The sequence below is a fragment of the Mustela lutreola genome, chromosome 11 (genome assembly GCF_030435805.1).
Source record: "Mustela lutreola isolate mMusLut2 chromosome 11, mMusLut2.pri, whole genome shotgun sequence".
In the NCBI taxonomy this organism is placed as follows: Eukaryota; Metazoa; Chordata; class Mammalia; order Carnivora; family Mustelidae; genus Mustela; species Mustela lutreola.
In genome coordinates, this window is record NC_081300.1 from 29994794 (window position 1) to 30015929 (window position 21136).

General features: G+C 36.5%; 1 protein-coding gene across 3 annotated transcripts in view; it reads left to right on the forward strand.

The window, feature by feature from the left end:
* RIT2 (Ras like without CAAX 2) overlaps positions 1-21136 on the forward strand; it is a 386580-nt gene that overhangs the window by 119775 nt on the left and 245669 nt on the right. For all 3 annotated transcript variants that reach the window (XM_059138698.1, XM_059138696.1, XM_059138697.1), the window contains one exon: positions 9939-10012. In XM_059138698.1, the coding sequence (XP_058994681.1) occupies positions 9939-10012 (74 nt within the window). The remainder of the gene's footprint in view (positions 1-9938; positions 10013-21136) is intronic.

Below are 21136 nucleotides of genomic sequence, written 5' to 3' on the forward strand. Positions count from 1 at the left end.
AGAAAGAAAGAGATAGTAAGAGAGCATGAGCATGGAGGAGAAGGAGAAACAGCCCCCTCTACCCCTTACCACTGAGCAGGGAGCCTGATATAGGGCTCGATGCCACGACCCCGAGATCATGACCTGAACTGAAGGCAAATGCTTATGTAATGCCGGATGCGTTGTACACCCACCTTAAAAGACCACCAGAGAGGCAAGTCAAAGCCAAACAGCAAGGGTCATTTATTGCGAGTCCAAACCCGGACCTCCAGGCGCTCATTGCCGGTGACACTGAGAGGTCCTGAGCAGAGTAAGTGCAGGGTTTTTATAAGCAGGTACAAACAAGTTTTTGGGTGGGGTACATACAAGTTAAAAAATCATACCTGATGTTGGTTGATTGGTGTTGGGAGCCTGGGCGCGCAGCAAGCATTCGAACAGAAGCGAAAGTAGCTAGTTAGCCCGCGCGTTGAGCAAGCATTTTTACAGAAGCAGAAGTAGCTGGTTGATAACACTTTTGGGCGTGAACAAATTTCGGGTGGGGTGAGATTTGTCCAGGCCTTTCACTTAACTGACTGAGCCACCCAGGAAACCCTCCAAAAATTTATTAGTAATCTCATGTTTATGCATCCGTACCAGCCTTAAGTGTTTTCACTTTTTTATAAGCCATTCTGATTGGTATGTAGTAATAGCTCATTGTGATTTTATTTAAGATTTTATTTGAGAGACCAAGAGCATGAGTGAGGGGTGGGGGGTAGGTGGGGGATGGGCAGTGGGTAGGGAGAGGGAAAGGAGACTCCCTGCTGAGCAGAGAGCCGAAGCCAGGCTCTATCTGACTCTGGGATCATGAACGTGTTTTATGTGCTTATTTATCATGTATATATCCTATTTTATGCAATGTCTCTTCATATCTTTTATTCTCTCTCTAAATAGATTGTTCTTGAGATTTGAGAGTTCTTTGTACCTGCTAAATAGTAGTCCTTCATCAGATGTTTGGTTTGCAAATATTTTCTCCCATTCTAGTATTTTTAAAAAAATCTTAATAGGGTTTTTTATAGTGCAAAGCTGTCTTAAAATTTTCAAGTCCAATTTATAAACTTTTCCTTTTACAGAACTTTAATGTGAAGTCTAAAATTTTGCATAGTACTGGATCATGAAGATTTTTCCTAGGTTCTTCTAAAAGTTTGGTAGTTTTTTGTTGAGGCTTATGATCCATTTTTAGATTAATTGGTGTATAAAGTGTGCTACTTAGCTGGAGGTTTGCTTGTTTTTGCCCATGGATATTTAATTTTTCCTACACCATTTGTTGAAAAGTCTCTTCCCTTCTCTAAATTACTTTTGCACTTTTGTCAAAATGTAGTTACATTTTTGAGGGCTTATTTCTAAATTCTCCATTCTATTTTATTGAGCTATGTGTCAATACTGTGTAGTCTTGATTACTATAGCTACATAGTAAGTTGTGAATTCAGGAAAATTGATTCCTGCTACTTTTCAAAATATTTTAGCTTCTCTAGTTCCTTTTTCTTTTCATACAAGACTTAAAAATGGTGCCCATATCCATACATACACATAAGTTTTTCAAGATTTTGATAGAAAATTGCGTTAAATTTTTACACAACTTGTGGAGAATCCACATATTTACTTGTTGAGTCTTCTAAGCATGAAAATGGTATGCCTCTGTATTTAGATTGTCTAAATTTTCTCTCATCAGTGTTACATGGCTTTTAGCATATAAGGTCTGCACATGTTTTGTTCTATTTACAGCTAAGTAATTTGTCGAACAGTTCTAAATTGGTTCACTGTTAAATGGGTTATAGTCTAAATGTGTTCCATCTTTCTAGACTCTGCTTCATTTCTCTGGGCTTTCTTGTTTTGTCTGTACCCATTGGTGTTTCCAGACTTCCAGCTTTTTCAGTTTCAAGTCTGTGAGGCAAAAAGAAAACCCAGAGAACTCACCACTGGGTTATTCCTTAGATCCTGAGGTTTTTAGCCAGGCTGCCTTTTCCTCTTCAACTTTCAGAGTTGTCTTAAGCTTGTTCTAGAAAAAATTTTCATGATTTTATGTTGTATGTAGCAGGAAGCATAGGGAAAAGTATATCTATTTCCCCTTCCCAGAAACCAGGGTCTTGGTATGAACCAAACCTCTGCATACAATATTCTCATATTGTATCTGTGGAAACCAAAAGTTCATGGAACCCTTCTGGAGGTATCCATCAATTGTGGCACTCCCACAGTTGTTCTAACCATAAAAACTAGTTATTTCTGTGAAGAGATAGTCTATATATAAATGCATTCTATTTTAAAGTCTGGGAGGCCACCATTACTCAGATCGTGGCCTTAGGATCATGTAGCCATCCATCATGTTGATGGGAAATAGGGGCCAGAAAGGTAGAAATGAGATGTCATTTCTTGCTAAAGGAGCTGGGGAGAACAGAACATCTACTCTTTTCTTTCCCTCACTCCAAAAGGAGAAGTGAGGTAGATAGGAAGCACTTGAAATGCTCAATGTGGGTGTGGCTGAATCCTTTTACCTCTCATTTCTATTTAACAGAAGACAGCCAAAGAATCCGGTTTCCCATGAACCTCTCTTTCTGGCTAAAAGGAAAGATTTAGAAGGCTCTAACATTGAAAGGATGTGGACGTCCTGAAATATTTTCTGTAGATGACAGTTTTGGGAACAAACATGGATCTTGCTGCTATCTCAGCAATCTCTTGCCGGGCCACAGGTCTATTCACTCAAGAGGACTATTACCTTTTTTCAAAGACTTCTCTGTTGGCTTATCCTTGCTATGAGAAGTTGTTGTTTGGAATGGCCTCTCTCAGTAGTGGCCCTCTGCAGGTGCAAATCTCCAGGTATCCTCTGATTCCAAAGGAAATGCTCCAGCATTTCCAGACCTCAAAAGGTCTGATGTAGAAAATCTACATGAGGACCCTATAGAATGCATGTGGTTGTCTCCCGTGGAGTTAAACTCCCCAGAGCAGTGATATTGGACATTTCCCTGGGAGCAGCAGGAAAATGCTGATTGGTATGAACTACCCCACTAGAATCTGCTTCTATGTCTGTAGGAAAGATTTCAATTGCTGTGTAACTCCAGTATCCTCACAGAGCCCTTATCCCTCACAGTTGTCCTTGGCTCAGTCCTTAATTTTATAGCATGAGAAAAAAAAAAAAATCTAAATTCTGCCTTATAATTCCCATGAATTTCCAGGACTGAGTTTCTAATGACACCTCTATCTTCAGCTCTTATTGCCATGGTAGGAAAATGTGTTCTCATTCATTTTGAGGCCTTTCTGAAGCCAAACTCAGCCAGTTTCCAGAACCTTTTTCAAATCCAGAAGGCATATACACCTTTAATAGATTTCACTGGATGTTTACTTCCAAGAGGAGGCGTTGTGTTTTAGTCCATGCAATTCCCTGCCTGTCTTGGCCTCTTACCAGGTCTCCCCATTGCAAACCCTGTTTTCTATCTGCTTCTTTTGAGGACTGACCTTAGCTCAACTTCAGCTGGGTGTCTTCTGTCTTTCTAAATAAGCACATTTCAAACACTTCTGTTAACACTCATTACAGTGCAATTGCCTGTTTATGTATTCTCCCAAGATTTCAAACTGTATGGATAGAAATCAATTGTCTTTGTCAACATGGTAGATCCCAGGCCTATCAGCATGTGTAACACAGATTATATACTTAAGCACATATTGATACATTAGATATGTATCAATACTGATGCAGCCATGATTTCCCTTTCTGTTCAAGAGAGAGTTTGCAGTGTACTTTGTTCCAAGATATTTCTGTTTCATACACATATAAACAGCCAATTAGGATGATTTAAGAAATTCTTTGAAAAAGTTATAAATGATCTGAATCTGATCCTTTATATTATTGAAAGCATTGGGTTGATGATTAATATTTTAGAGATATAGACTACCTCAGAGTCACAGAAGCATATCTTTAGTGTGCCATTTAAATGTATTATAATACATTTAAAGTTTTCAAGTAAACCATAGTATCCTAAGATATTTTTTTAAAAAGTCCTCAGTGGGGAGAAACATTCCTGCATGGGTAAACACAAATGGCCGAAGTAGAAGTGGTTTAGCTTTAATATGATTTTATGGTTAACTTGAAGCAATATTTTTTTAAAAGTTATTACATAATATGCCTTGAGTTTGAATTATCCATCCTTCCTTCCTTCCTTCCACCATTTTATAGTCCACTTTAGTTGATCTTTCTAGTACTCCTATACAGTGACTAGCATGTTCTATTAACTCCATCTTACAAGTAAGATTAAGTGGTTGGCCACTTGTAACACCAACATTTAGTGATGGATGTGAAACTTTAATACAGGTCTTTGGTGGTTTCCTCCTATAAAATTTTGGAGAAGGAAAGTGAAGAAGACCTAAAAGAAGCCACGATCTCAAACACCAGTGTTTTCAAACGAATTTTTTAAAGTAGCATTTTAAGGTGGCATTCTTAGAGATGCCTCTAAGAATCTAGCTCCATTTTGCTTTACAGTGCAGACAACATAGCAGGCAGTTGCTACTATTTTTGCCCGATAAGGCTTTGTATACATTGGCCTCTTGCTTTGGAAGATAAATGAGCTCACTCCAGCGTTGCATCTATAGGCGGATGATTGAAATTCAGGGAGGTGTTTATATGCATTCAAAAGAGTATTTTTGACACTGCATTTCTACATGGGAGGTCTCAAAGGGAGTGGATGGATGGAAACAGGAGGGAAGATTGTTTATTGGAAGGAAATGAAAGGGATTAGTTTCTATGGAGGCCAGGGAGGTGACCTAGATTCACAACACTGGAATGTGTACTGTGATAGACACTTCTTAAAAGAGAGAAAGAAATCTTGATAGAAGGCCTGGCTTAATTTCCAGCCAATTCACATCAAGTCTCTTTGAAGGGGTTTTCTAATCCCAGGAGAAGCTTTTATTTGATATATGTTTCATGTGCTGGGTTTATCTAGGGCCCAAATAATCACAAAGAGCAGTTCTCCTCTGGATTACTCAGCATGCTCCTGGCCTCAGCAGGCTCCTTTTGGGGCCTTTGAGTTAAATAAACAAACATGAAATCTGAAAGACTCACATGTGATTCTCCGGTCATAGCGTCCTTTTCACAGTAACTATTCTTATTTTCCTATGAAATGGAAAAACAACTCCATGCATTAAAAAAACCACCAGATATCTCTTGTGTAAGAGGAAGATCAGTGAAAGTACAAAGAGCAGTGGAATGAAAAATAGATTGTGTGGTTGCACGTATAGTGAACACTGTTACAGGATGGCTGGTAGTTGCTCACAGCAGATTGACTATCCTGCTAGTTAGACTTCTCACAATTTTATTTCTGGAGCATAGTCTCAAGGAATGAATTTGCTAGAAAGGGGTAGGCTGTATGCCCTATAAGTTGTTTTTCTTCTTCTTTTTTTTAAAATCTTTTTTTAAATTCAAATTTTTTTTCAGTGTTCCAAAATTCATTGTTTATGCACCACACCCAGTGCTCCATGCAATATGTGCCCTCCATAATACCCACCACCAGGCTCACCCAACCTCCCATCCCCCTCCCCTCTAAAACCCTCAGGTTGTCTCTGAGTCCACAGTCTCTCATGGTTTGTCTCCCCCTCCGATTTCCTCCCACTCACTTTTCCTCTCCATCTCCCAATGTCTTCTGTGTTATTCCTTATGCTCCACAAGTTAAGTGAATTTGACTCTCTCTGCTTGACTTATTTCACTCAGCATAATCTCTTCCATTCCCATCCATGTTGATGCAAAAGTTGGGTATTCATCCTTTCTGATGGAGGCATAATACTCCATTGTATATATATATATATGGACCATATCTTCTTTATCCATTCGTTTGTTGAAGGGCATCTTGGTTCTTTCCACAGTTTGGTGACTGTGGCCATTGCTGCTATGAACACTGGGGTACAGATGGCCCTTCTTTTCACTGCATCTGTATCTTTGGGGTAAATACCCAGTAGTGCATTGCAGGGCCATAGGGTAGCTCTATTTTTAATTTCTTAAGGAATCTCCACACTGTTTTCCAAAGTGACTGCACGAACCTGCATTCCCACCAACAGTGTTAGAGGGTTCCCCTTTCTCTATATCCTCTCCAACACTTGTTGTTTACTGTCTTGTTAATTTTGGCCATTCTAACTGGTGTAAGGTGGTATCTCAATGTGGTTTTGATTTGAATCTCCCTAATGGCTAATGATGAGGAACATTTTTTCATGTGTCTGTTAGCCATTTGTATGTCTTCTTTGGAGAAGTGTCTGTTCCTGTCTTCTTCATGCCCATTTTTTGGCATGATTATCTGTTTTGTGTGTGTTGAGTTTGAGGAGTTCTTTATAGATCTTGGATATCAACCCTTTGTCTGTAGTGTCATTTGAGAATATCTTCTCCCATTCCCTGGGTTGCCTCTTTGTTGACTGTTTTCTTTGCTGTACAGAAGCTCTTGATCTTGATGAAGTCCCAAAAGTTCATTTTCGCTTTTGTTTCCTTTGCCTTTGAAGACCTATCTTGAAAGAAGTTGTTGTGGCCGATGTTGAAGAGATTACTGCCTATGATCTCCTCTAGGATTTTGATAGATTCCTGCCTCACATTGCAGTCTTTTATCCATTTTGAGTTTATCTTTGTGTATGGTGTAATAGAATGGCCAAGTTTCATTCTTCTACACATAGCTGTCCAATTTTCCCAGCATGATTTATTGAAAAGACTGTCTTTTTTCCACTGTATATTTTTTCCTGCTTTGTCAGAGATTATATGACCATAGAGTTGAGGGTTCTTCTTAACATATCACTGCATGTTTGTATGTCTTCCACTGTGATTGTTTAAGTTCTTGGGAGTAGAGACCATGATGACGTGTGTGTGTGTGTGTGTGTGTGTGTGTGTGTGTGTCTATCTTCATATCTCTAGAAGTTAGTGAAAATCTAATTTAGGGGAGGTGATCAATACTGTGTATTTAAAAAGCACCTCCTTTGTTGACCATTGCTAGTTTGTAAACCAAAAGTTTCTAAAAATAACTCATTTGTGATTCACAATCAACAGTATGAATAAGTATTGAAATGGTGCCAAAATTCAACACTGTTCTAAATGCTTTTAGTAGTAGTTCAGTTTGCTCTTTACTTAAAATATAAATGGCAGATAAGAGAGAAGCTATAGCCAGATTCTAGGAGTTTGAATTTCAGGCTCGGTTTACGACTGGAAAAAAATGAGCAAAAACTTGGATATAATGAAATAAGACTCTCAGATCTCTCCCCAGAGCTTCAGACCAAGGCACTCACTATTTCCACTTCCATGATACAGACATGGCAAAGTCCTTTCTAAGCTGCATTTGTGGTGGTCCTCCTTTTTGCCCTCTCTGAGTAAACATCCTAGCTATCTGCCTACCTTCAAGTGCCAGAAATTGGAGAGCTATTCTTGCATCATCCTCCTTCCTTGTACTCTATATATTACTAAGTGCTACAGGTTCAACTTCCTAAATACCTTGCAAATCTGTCAGCTCTTTTTCGACCCTAGTGCCATTGTTATAATATAGAACGCCATCTTTTCTCACCTCAATTACTGATATAAATGTAATCTTTCTAGCTTCCCATGTTAAAATCTATTCGCCACATTTCAGCCCACTGAGAATTCCAAAATGCATATCTGATAATGATGTTATGATAGAGTTCAAATTTCTTAAAAACAAAAACCATACGTACAGCATCATAGTCTATACACAGTGCACTGTGCTGGATATATTTCATGCATTGTCTTCTTAAATCCTCTGAAGACTACATAAGTTACATACAAATATTATCATAAGTTTCAAATGAGTAATATGCATTTTAGAGAGACCAAATGATTTTCTCTTCCTAAAATCAGACAGCTGGTATTGGTAGAGCCAGGATTTAACCCCAAGTAGTCTGGAGCGGGGGCGGGGGGGACTAAACCCAAAGCAAATAGAAGGAAGGAAATACTAAAGATTAGAAGAGAGGTAAATAGAGAATAGCAGGAAAAGAGAAAAATGATACTATGTTACTTCAAAAAGTTGAACAAAATTGACAAACCTTTAGTTAGACTGACTAAGAAAGAAATATCAAATAAGATATTGGGGGCATCAGTACCAACCTTACAAAAATGAAGGATAACAAGAGAATTATATGCAGAAGAATGAATTTATATCCTTACCAAACAACATATTAAAAAATATGCAACTGGGGCACTTGGGTGGCTCAGTTAGTTAAGCGTCTGCCTTCAGCTCAGGTCATAATCCCAGGGTCCTGGGATGGAGTCCCACATTGGTCTCCTTGCTCAGTTGGGAGCCCGTTTCTCCCTTTGCCTGACACTCCCCCTGCTTGTGTTTCCTTGGTGTGCTTGCTCTCTATCTCTTTCTCTGAAAAATAAATGAAATATTTAAAATAAATAAATAAAACTGGGAGCCTGGGTGGCTCAGTGGGTTAAGCCGCTGCCTTCGGCTCAGGTCATGATCTCAGGGTCCTGGGATCGAGTCCCGCATTGGGCTCTCTGCTCGGCAGGGAGCCTGCTTCCCTCTCTCTCTGCCTGCCTCTCCGTCTACTTGTGATTTCTCTCTGTCAAATAAATAAATAAAATCTTAAAAATAAATAAATAAATAAAATAAACAACAGATGACTCATTGAACACTACATCTTAAACTAATGATGGCTATGTTGGCTAATTTAACTTATATTAAAACAATTTTAAAAAGAGAAAGCTGCTAAATAAAATAAACTAAAAATGGATCAATGACTTAAAGGCAAAGGCTAAAATTATAAAACTCTTAAAAGAAAACAGAGCATTAAATATTCACGACCTTGAATTTAGAATACATCCTTAGGACACTAAAAACATGAACAACAGAAAACTATACTCCATAAAAATTAACTTTCATGCATCAAATGCCATCATTAAAGTTAAAAAGCCTACAGAATAGGAAAAAATATTTATAAATCCTACCTGGTAAATGTTTAGAATCCAGAATATATAAATTTGTACAGGTTAAGAAGTACAAAAACATATTAAAACTTTATAGTTTTTGGTATACAATTCTTTACCTTCTTGGTTAAGTTTATTCCTAAGTATTTGATTCCTTTTGATGCTCCTATAGGTGAAAACATTTTCTTTTATTTTAAATTGTTTATCATCGGGCTCCTGGGTGGCTCAGTGGGTTAAGCCTCTGCCTTCAGTTCGGGTCATGATCTCAGGATCCTGTATTCAAGCCCCACATCAGGCTCTCTGTTCAGAGGGGAGCCTGCTTCCTTCTCTCTCTCTGCCTGCCTCTCTGCCTACTTGTGATCTCTCTCTCTGTTAAATAAAATCTTAAAAAAAATAAATTGTTTATCGTCAGTGTATGGAAAGACTCCTGACTTCAGTGTGTTTGATTTTTGTATCCTGTAACTGCTGAATATTTTAGAAGTTCTAACAGCACCCCCACTGCACTCCCACCCCATGCAATCATTAAAGCTTTCTATTTATAAGATCCTGTTAGTTATCTCTTCTCTTCCAATTTGGATGATTTTTATTTATTTTTCTTGCCTTGTTGTTCTGGATAGGGCTTTAGTACTGCGTTAAATAAAAGTTAAAGCAGGCCTACTTGTCCCTGATCTTAGAGTAAAAGCTTTCAGTCTTTCATTGACTATGATGTTGAAATGCAAATTTGAAGTGCAAGATGAAAAAAAGAACTGATGAATTTGTTGCAAGGTTTGTTCTGTAGGGAATATGACCACTGTACCTCAAATCATAATATTCTCCTGATGAAGGAGAAATAAACCTGACTTGACGTTAAGCAGAAACACTCTCCGTTCTTTCCCTGGGTGATAACCTTCTTGCTTGGTGTACTCGACTAGAATATCTCGTTTTCTTACTTAACCTATTTAGAAATTCTTGGTTATGAAATCTAAAAATGAATTATGCCTCTTCAGTTGAATATATCTGAATGTAAACTCTGTCTTGTGTTTTTCAGAAGATGCTTATAAGACCCAGGTTAGGATTGATGATGAGCCAGCTTATTTGGACATTTTGGACACTGCTGGTCAGGTAGGTAATTTTCTTAGATCTCTCCAGATTCTGAGGCCAATTTAGGCTTTAATCTCAAATACATTAACCACAAAGAAGAGTTTAACAATTCAAACAGGACAAGAGGAAATTTGCAATAGTGATGAGAAATTAAATAAGAAAAGAATTGGCAGGAAAATGTAACTTATTGCCAACTAAAATATTTTAACATTCCTTTAATTTTTTTAAATATAAAAACTTAAGTGTAGATATAATATTGTCATCTAAGATTATAAAATTAACAGAATAGTTTATTCTTCCTCAGATGTGTGCAAAACTTGTCTTGAACCCTAATCTGGTGATAGCTTTTATTTAAAAACTTTAGCGACATAAAAAAGGAAGGTCTACTTAACATATATATTCATGGAACCAAGGGTAGAGATAGTTAGGTGAAATGGGTGACATAACCAAGATGTGGTATTATCTAGTACATTAACTTACAAATGTGTAGATAAGAACAAGGAGGAGGAAAGCATTGTTGGTGTATATAAAAATATAGGACTAAAATACTATGTGGCATTTATAAGTAAAATGGACAAAAGGAGTCAGAGTAAAAACCTTTAAAAGCCTTGGTATATTTGGGAAGAGGATGGGGATTTTATTTCATTTCATACTTTAAATATAATAATATTGAAATATAAACATATTAAAGTGCCAGGCATAAAACTCCTCTTTATTGTAAACCTAAAACTGTTCTTAAAAAAAAAAAAAAATTTTCTTAGAAATATAACTTAAAAACTAGCAGAGGGGAAAGGGGAAATATAAAAATAATAATTTTGAAGTTTAAAAGAAAAAAGAAATCAGAAACATAATAAATATAAGCCTATCAGGAATCAAAATAAATGGAAATGGATATGGTATTTTTCCCAAAATAGTCATGTAAATCGTTGGCATTATATTGAATAGAAGAACAAAACTAACCTATACTTCTTTGGTTTAGAAGAGACCTAAAAGTACAGAAAGTTGACAAATCAGAGAATAATTAGGAAAAAAAAATTGTAAAAAGATAACCAAACGTAAAGTGGCTATATCTGTATTAAAATCAGGCAAAGTAAATTTTATTGCAAAAAGCATTATTAAGGTGTAAAAATGTCAGTTTGCAATAGAAAAAAAATCAAAGATAAATATTGGTCTATAAAATTCAAGAAAAATATATAAATCTAAAGAGCATAAATCCAAAAGCTGTATAATGGGAAACTCTAATGCACCTTTGTCAGGTTTGAGAACACATTTAACTTAAACAGAATGTTGCAGTCAGTATGTGAGCTGGCGTTCTGTTCACATAGGTTCTTATCCTTTTTATTGATTTTTTTTTTATCTAATCACAAAAAAATGTGGTCTATAGGAGATTGATTATTTGCTATATATAATTTTACTTTGTGGCTTGGGATGTAAAAATTTTTTTTTTAGAAAATGTTTAAGCTAGAAATACAAAGTCAACTTCAACTACATACATGATGATTCATGTTTCATAAAGTTCTGATTCAATAAAGGAGAATGTTAACAGTCGAAACCCTAGGTCATAGATGCACAGATCTTCATTATATTGTTTTCCATTTGTACTTTAAAAATGTATATATTGAAATGTTTATGATGTCATCTATTTGATGTACCTATTTTTTTAAAAAACTGCATTAACTGACATATATATAAGCCACTGGAAATACATGGTTTCTTTCTATATTTATGAAATATTAAGGTTATTTGAAACCCATCTATTGATAAATTCATTTGTTTCAAGGAACATTTGGATAATGGGCTTATGGTGGTGGAGGAGGGCTGAAGCCACTGGGGCTATTTAGAATGGAAAAATTATTTCAGTTACTTGAAAGAGCTGTTATCCAAGGGAAAATATACTTCTTTTCAGGGGAATTTTTAAACCTAATTGGAAGAAGTTTGAGTAGTTAAATTTCACTCAATATAAGAAGATATTTGCAACAACTGAAATACTAAAACCAAAAAGTCATCTAGAATTATGCTTTGGTAGAAAGTGAAATCCTTTGTATCTCTATCATGACGTCTACAAGTATGTATGAGCACTTACGTGGTCACACTGGGTTTTAATGTAATCGTGGATAGCTGGATGTTTCTCCTTCCCATTGGTATAGGCTTGGCCATGTCACTGCTCAGGTCAATAAAATGTAGGCAGATGATTCAGTCTGCTAGTTCTGAGTCAAAGTTTTTTAAGAGGCACTGCTATGCACAAAGATGAGGCAGGTAACCTTTGGTCCCAAAAGGAGGGATACACATGCAACAGACCTAAACCCAAATCAAAGACTAGAACAAAGTCCTGCGAACTCCTTGCCTGAAGTACATCTGCTCTAACCACCTTACTGACTGGTGAAGTAGAAAAACCATGAATACTAGTAACTTCAGGCTCCTAAATTTGAGTAGCTTTGTCATGCAGCATTATCATGACAATAGCTGGCCAATGCAGTGTATTAAAGGAGCATTCATTAGTTCAGTGTGCCTAAAGATGGACAATATTACCTATTTTTAGATAAAGTGGTAAGTGATGAGAAAGGAACCCACATAAACTGAAGTGCTTTCTAACTCTGAGATCCTGTGCTCTGGAAACAATGAAAAACTTGTAAATAAACAATTTGAAAAACTCTTGCATGTGTATACCCTTATTTTTCTGAGCTAGCTTCAGTTGCAGCCAAACATAGTCAGGAATGCATCAGGCTCAAAAGATGGTGACTTGTTGGTTTCCAAACAATCTGTCACATGCAAGAGATAATCTATATAGTTGAGATATTAAGACTTATGTCACAGTAGGGGACAGTAGAGAACACCACTGAAACACATTGAATAATACCATTTTGTTTTCTTCTGTAACTATTCCTGTTCAACATTTTTTGAAACTTATTATCCTTACAACTAATCCAGGAAGTAGAAAAGATATTTTTGCCACCTAGAATTTGAATAAAATGGAATGCAAAGAAATTACCTCTTGGAGGCAATACTGGAAGTAGGGCCAATTACTGAAGTATTTGTGCTATGCACAAAACCTTGCAGTGCTACAATAATCCCATGGAAGAATTGTTGGCTATCACCAACTGCCATGTTGGAAAAGACTTTTACCTTAACCGTTCTTCCAGTGTTGAAATTTTCTTTTCAATGATCAATGTTCCTGCCAAATGCTCATTAAGACTGTGTTTGACCACTACAATTGATTAGGTACTCTGCTTCTAGAAATGGACAAATAGAGCTTTTAGGGAGTTTAAATTATTTTTAAGGATGTTCTTACAACGAGATTAAATTTTCCTCTTTATAGTTTCTAGATTCCTTGAAAATAACTCTATTACTCATTTCATAAATAGAAAATTTAAGTTTTATAGAGGTTAAATGATTGAACTAAAACAACAGCAAGCTATTGAGCCAGCTATTACCACAGTCTATCTATACTCTTATTCAAGCTCTTTCTTACTTTGTTTCTAATCCCTTAGTATATATGAAATACTATCCTACATAAAGAAAATGCAGTTAGTTGAGTGTCTAACTCAATTTCAGCGCAGGGGGCAGTCTGCTTGAGAGTCTCACTTTCCCTCTGCTCCTCCCCAACTTGTGTGCTCTTTCTCCCCCACCCCCTTCAAAGAAGTAAATCTTTAAAAGCAGAATGGAATAAAATTTGGCCTCTGTTCTTAAAATTCTTGAGATTTGGGGCAGTAGGAGAATACTAAATGTGCAGCAAATTGTGATAAGCAGTATAGCAGAGATACAGAAACTTTGGTAATGGGTGATGTCAGATGCCTGAATTATTTTTTGTTCTGACCTAAATACAAAAAAAGTCAGTCAAAAACAGAAGAAGAGCTTAAAAATATTTTTACATGGATTTAAGTGAAACAAAATAAGTTCAGGTTTAATTATAAATGTAATGAATCATCCTTATTATAAATAATAAAACTAATCGTCCTCCAAACACTTCAAACTTTATTTTTTTGGCGTGCTAATATATCCAGTCACTGTAACTTCCTAGACCTATGCATTCCCCCAATACCAGGCTACCTCCTATATTAATATATTCTGAAGCAATAAGGAATGTCATTATAACCTTGTATTTGGTTTAGCCCCTAACCAACTCTGTAGTCAGCCAACCTGGCATTAAGGAAGTCTAGAGAATTCTGCTGTCCTTCTAATATCCGCTCTTGTGTCCTCCTCACTGCTGCTGACTCATAGGCAAGCCTAATAAACAAATGTTATTTTATAGAGAAGGAGGAAGTTGGGAGGGGGTGTTTTGAATGAAAGTCCTTTGTTAAAAGCCAACAGTTCAGGGTGATGATAGTTTCTCATTGGCTGAGTTGCAGGGTAGTCCATTTCTTATAGATTCAATGTATATATTTTCTTGTTGAGGTCTTTGTTATTTCTGTCCTGCTGATACTCAGTTCTTCTTATAACTGATCCTGAGTGGTATGGGCCACCCTCTAGCCTCCTAACTCTACTTAAGTGAGGTTTCTCTGATAATTTTCCATCCTCCCCCAGCCCTGCCACTTTTGATCAAGATCTTTCTCTGGAATCATCACTGATCAAAATGCAGGTTTTTTACCACATTAGTGGTATTATCCCTCAGTGCCAGAAAGGACCTTTTTGGTTGTCATGTTCTACATAAGAAGGAAATGCAAAAGCAGTTGGAAACCACTTATGACCATGTATAGATGACAAGGGAGGTGAAGAGGGAAAACGTTCAGGTACTTCCCATCCATAGTCCATATTTATTAAGATCATAAACATTGAAGATCACCTTATTTGGTACATCATTTTTACAAAAGTTTGACAGGTATCAAAGTAGAAAACTTAAAGTAATTATACAGAACAGAAGTAATAAAACAATCCCAAATTGTCTGAAGGTTCTAACCTGGGATCCTAGATCAGAAAGTAACCAGCTGAAAATATTTATTGGCATTTATTCCAATTTAGGGGAGAAAGGTTCTTATGGAGGAAAGCCTAGAGTCACATTTGCCTCCTGGAAGTCCCAGATTAAAGCAGGCACTGAAAGCAAAATAGTAAATACTGCAAGAGTTCACTGAAAGAATTAACCAAGTACATTTGGAAAGACAGAGTACAGGTACAAACATGAAACAATACCTGATGAACTAATTTGAAAAATAGCAAACATTCAAGGATATATTAAATTAGTATCTCAAAAAATGTTGGAAACAAATGTTAACCAATAATACAGCTTATACATTTGCAAATTTGGATAACGATCCAGTTAGATAATAGTTCAGATGAAAGACTGTGAATTCTGGCCCTTCTAACCCTTCTAACCCTTCAGAAAAAGCAAGTGGAAAATTGTCACAGGGTCATGATGTGGATTCTGAAAGGTTACAATTGGGAGGAGGGGGGAGAAGATTCCCCCTTTCTCAAGGATTTGGGAAATGTGAAGAAGAGCAGTTTCCACAAAAAAGATAGAAGCAAACAGTAAGGAAAAAGCAGACAGACCTGGTTTGGACATGTTGGGGAAGCTTTCTCATCAGATGCTGTCTGCTGCTTCAATTCTGGGAAATTTTTACTTTGACCAGATGGTATATAGGTCTGGTCAGAGTTTGGTGCTTTCTTTAGATGGGTCACAAGAATCCAAGAATCTATTCCAAACTCTATACCAAGAGTTTGGTAGCACAAGGATCAGTTAGCAATACATGATAAGGGCCCTTCTTGTGAGGTTCGAAAGAATCTTTCATGGAGGTGTCTTTTCAATAGACAAGATCTCCAAGTTGCAAGGTATGATGTTTAAAGTGTTAAAGTCTACACTGAGTAAAGATTTCTTAGGTAAAGGGTGGTGGGTTATTCCTCACAGAAGCAATTAGACCTTTACAATGTTTAAGTATATTTGTATTAACTGTGTGTCAAAAGAATTGGGGGTCAAGTCCTTTGGACATCTTGGGATTATCTCAAAGGGTGAGAGTGAGTTTCAGAATGAATCTGAGATTTAGAAAGATCAATGACAATGCTTTTGGCCAGGGTATTTAGGGAGGTCTGTAGATTTTACAAGTTGAGTCTTGGTAGTGCATTTGACTCTGAAGATTGAGGACAATATGTAAAATGAAAGTGTTATCATATCAGCCAAACAACACAGCATTGTCAAGGCACATGACCAGTAAAATGGGTTCCCTGATCACTGTAGAGTTTAAGAGGGATTCCCCAGGTAGGGTTCATCTTTTCTAATAAAAGAATTTTAGCCACCGAAGAAGCAGTGGCCTGCCTACAAGGGAAAATTACAGTCCAGTTGGAGGGGGGAAAACACAAGCCATTACTAAAGCATATTTGTAACAATGAGATAGGGGAAACTGTATGAAACCCATTTGTGTGAACAGGACTTCTTTGATTGTAATCTAAACAGATGGGACAAGTGAGGTAGGAATTTTTTGTTTCCTTATTAATATTTTCCCACCAATATTGGTTTAAGAATGTTATTGTCAGTAAGCTAATGGTTTAATGCCAAAGGTATAGTGGTAAATAGTGAGAATTTTAGAATTTCTCATAGGGCCAAATTGTTAGATTCAAACCAGAGTTGTCTTTTTATTGAATGAACAATTACTAGATTGCCAATACTGTTAGTCCTTCTCTGGGGCCAATTGTTGGGTATCTCTTGTCAGTTTTTCCAAGTTATCCATTTGGGAGAACATCCTTTTGAACCGCAACAGAGGTTTGGCTCTTAGTTTCCTGGAGTGCATGCTTTTGGTGGAAATAACAGTGCGATGGTTTCTTTTGGTCTCTCTCTAGAGAGTTGAGTCTGGAATGCCCAGAACACTTAATAGCCAGAGCAGCCAGCAAAAGTACGACACCTAGCAAATTTTGGATAAAGCAGCTATCTTTAATTTTATCCCCCCTCTAGATAAGAAAATGCTCATGTTTCCTAGCATTCTAAAGTCATGATCTATCCCAAAGGCATAGTGATGATAAGTATAAATGTTTACAGTTTTACCCTTGATGAAAATACAAGAGTGGTTAAAGGGCATAGCCATGATTATTTCTTCAGTGAACGTAACTAAAAAGATAGTGTCAGGAATGGCTCTCAAGTGAGGGGAATAGCCCTGTGTGACAATATTCTGTGGGTTAATGATGGTCTGAATGTTTTTGGGTGAGTACTCCAAAATATTCCTTTTCTTCACATACAAAGAGGAAAAGGGACAGTTGATAATTAAGATGTCTGAGGGAGCTTTATTAGGCTTTTCTTTGAAGTCCCAAAAGCTGTCTTCCTGATCTTTCCATATCCTAGAATCAGGTACGTCATTTCTTTCCATACAGCAGGCAGAGGTTGAGCCATAAGAGAGAAGCCTGCAATCCAATTTTGACAGCTAGCCCCTCAAGAAAACCTCATTAACTTGCACTTAGTTTTAGGTTTGGGGAAGTTCAGTATGCAATGAAGTCAGTCTGGGTCCAAATGTAGTCCTTGCTCTGAGTCAGGCAGCTTAAGCATTGAACATGAGTTTGAGCAAACTAATTTTTTTCAGGAACTTGTGTCTCTTTAAAGCCAAAAGTTTTAATAGATAGATGCTGCCTTTCTTTGAAGAGGTTTCAGAAGGACAGTAGAGAGAATCAAATTATCTATTTACTATAACAAAATAGGGCCTGCAGAAAACTCAATATCCTCCGAATCTGCTTTTAGGGTTTGTGAAAAAGAGACTGTGAACCCCTGGGACATTACTGTCCAGGTGTATTTCCATTCCTCCCAAGTGAAAGTAAAAAGATACCAGTTATCTTTATCAACTAGAATACTAAAATGCATTGCATAAATCAGTTATGTGAAAATTTTACTTTCAGTTCAAATGGATTCTGATAGCAAATGGGCATTAGGAACAACAGGGTGTCAAGGGATACCAAGGTCATTTGTTTCTCAGAGGTCCTGGGCAAACCTCCATCCTTGGCTGCTGGGTGTTCTCACAAGTAAGAGTGATATTGTAGCACTAGTGTAGGACATAATGAAGTCCTGAGCCTTGCAATTTTATATCATGGGGTTGATGCCTTGAAGGGTTTCTTTATTTATAGGTTATTAATTCTGGGAAGAGGTTTTGAGGTGTCTATTTGAATCTTGATGGAAGGCACAGTATGGATTCTGTCAATGCCAGTTAAAAATCTTGCCCATATCAAGGATGGTAGCTGATCCAATAAGGACAAATGATCAGTATCCCCAGACTCCACTACAAAGCTGTCAGACTAAGCAAGTAAAAGATGTTGAAATTTCATTTAATTCACCCAGTTGGCTATTTTGATTACTATTGTCAAATTGTAGAATTATTTTTCCTTTTGAGAGAGAAGAATTCTGGCATATTTTTCTAAGAAATCTTTACCCCCTAAATGAGTAGGGGCAGAGGAACTAAGGGCGAAGAGATTAAAAAAAAAAAAAATCCCCCAAATGGTCATTGATGTTCTACTTTGGTTGGGTTGTTTCATTTAGTTGAAAATGCCTATCAGGGGCCACCTGGGTGGCTCAGTCAGTTAAGCATCCAACTCTTGGTTTAGGCTCAGGACATGATCTCAGGTCATGGTTGTGGGATCAAGCCCCACATCAGGCTCCATGCTTAGTGGAGAGTCTGCCTGAGATTCTCTCTCCCTCTGCCCTTCCCCGTATTCTCTCTTGTGTGCATGCTCTCTCCCTCTCTAGTAAATAAATCTTCTAAAAAGTGCAAATCAGGAGGAGATTATAATATTTAAAAAACAATCTTGCTAGGGTCCCAGTATGGAGGTGGGTTTTTCTCTAGAGGGGAAAAAAAAATCCTAAACATCATAGTTTCAACAGGAATAGCCCACTTCCAAAGGAATTGAACCAAAGGCCAGCACAGTTCCAACAGGAATAGTCCAGTCCCAAATAGAAGTCAGACCAAAGGTATAAGGAGCATTCTCAGAAAGGGTAAAGCCTTGAAACAGATGCTGAGGAAAGCCTGGAGAGTTCAAAATGCACAGAGCTGAGCTCAAAGAAAGCAGTGAGCTCAATAGGCTCTGTGGGTACCAAAACCTGTTCGCTAACTATCTTTAGTTATTGGGGGTCATCTCTGGATCCTACTTCTGATCATTAAATAATGTTAGTCTTCAAAATAAAAAATAAATAAATAAAATTAAAGCAAAAACAAAGACGTATTTTACCACTGGAAATTAGTTTACTCAGGAATAGCAGAGAATTGCAAGTCAGAATATGCAATTATGGCAAAACCATTGACAAGCCCAACAAAGGAGAGGAATGTTACTTTTTATGGAGAAGGATGAAGCTGAGAGGGGTTGTTTTGAATGCAAGTTTACTGGTGAAAAGCAAGAATTTAAGGTGATGATGGTTTGTCATTGGCCAAGGTGCAGAGGTCGTTGATTTCTTATAGAAGATTCAGTGTACATCTTCCCCTGTTAAAACCTATAATGGATGATTCTTTCCTGTTGATTCTTCTGTTGGGATCTAGAATAGACCATTCCTGTAACTGACATTGGTGATATGGCTCCTCTTTCTAGCTTCCTGACTGCACTTTAGTGGGGTTTCTCTTTATTACTTTTTAAATAAACTATCATAACTCTAGAAATAAGGCTCTTTCTTAAGGGGTTACCATAGTAGTCAGAAATACATGAAGAAAAAGCAAAATAAATATTTTAAAATACACAAAAACATAGAGATTAAAGTAAAAACTGATATTATCAGCAACAGCATTAAGAGAATGAGCAAAGGTCAACCCAGTTTTAAATATAAATGAGTGTATGCTCGCAACCAGACTTATGTCCTGAATTAATACAGCTTGATCATAGATTTTTGGTTTTGGGAAAACAGGCCAAAGTCATGGTGATTGACTGTGTTGGGTCTGAGACACTTGAAAACAATTCTATACTAGTATTATTACAAATGGAAAAGCCATGAACCCTAATTTTCCAAGGACCTTCCTATTGTTAGCTGGTATAGATGAATTGGTTGCTTGTTAATTGTTTTTTAGCATTGTCTTTTCCTCAAAAATGCTGTTTGGATGATAATTTATATATTCATCCAAATTTATATATTCATCCAAATTATATATCATCATTATATAAATGATAATTTATATATTCATATAAACCATTAGCTTCCTTTTCCAATGAAATAGCTCTAAAAGGTGATGACAAAACCACTTGTTGGAGAGGTAGGTGGAGGGATGGGGGAAATTGGGGACAGGGAATTAAAGAGTGTACTATTTACCATGGTGGAAAAAAAAAAGAAACAAAACAACAACCTACTTGTGATGTCAATATGCAAGCCAGGAAAGCAAACCTGTATGCAAATAAGAACATAAACCAGAAATAAAACATGACTTGTAATAGCCAAACCAAATGTTAAAACAAACAAACAAAACAAAACAAAACATAAAACAAAGAAAAACAAAACAAAAACAGAAACATGGAATAAATTTCCTATATTCTTTAAGATCTTTCTCATCATGAGAGAGATTCTCAGTCTCCATCTCTTTGTTGTTGGAGGCAGATACAATACAAGCTGGTTGCTTTTTTCCTCTAATACTTTTAGCAATAAAATTTTAGAAGTGTGTTTCTGGAAGTAAATATTTTTATAGTTGAAAAAGGAAAACTGACAATCTATATCATTTAGAAGCAAAAGAAAATTATTTTAAAATACAAGATGAAATGTAATATTTTAGAAACATGTAAATCTGGGATCATTTGATGTAAAGACAAGCATTTCTATAGCTAGGTACAATGGTATTAAATAACATAATAACATAAATAACAAACTATCAAAAATTACCAATAATTTGGATTTATGCTAAAGAAAATATGATCTAAAAAGCTTCTACAAGATGACCATTTTTTAAAGTCCTAAACATAAATTTCTGTTAACATGGGAGAATAGCTAGACCATGAATTGTATAAAAATCTATAAAAGATACAGAGCCACAACGAAGTCCTTAGTAATTCAATGTATATGAAATGAAATGACGAGACAGTCTGTATATATCTATTTACATATCTCATTTTTAACATGATTAAAATTGGGCATCAGTTGGATCAATAATCCAACACTGGATTAATCCTTTTATAAGGACAAAGAAAACAATATCACTATAGTTCCTGATCTTGAAGAGCTTGCCCTTTTATTTTTTACATATTTAAAAAAGAATCTGGACTCAGAACTGAGGAAAGACA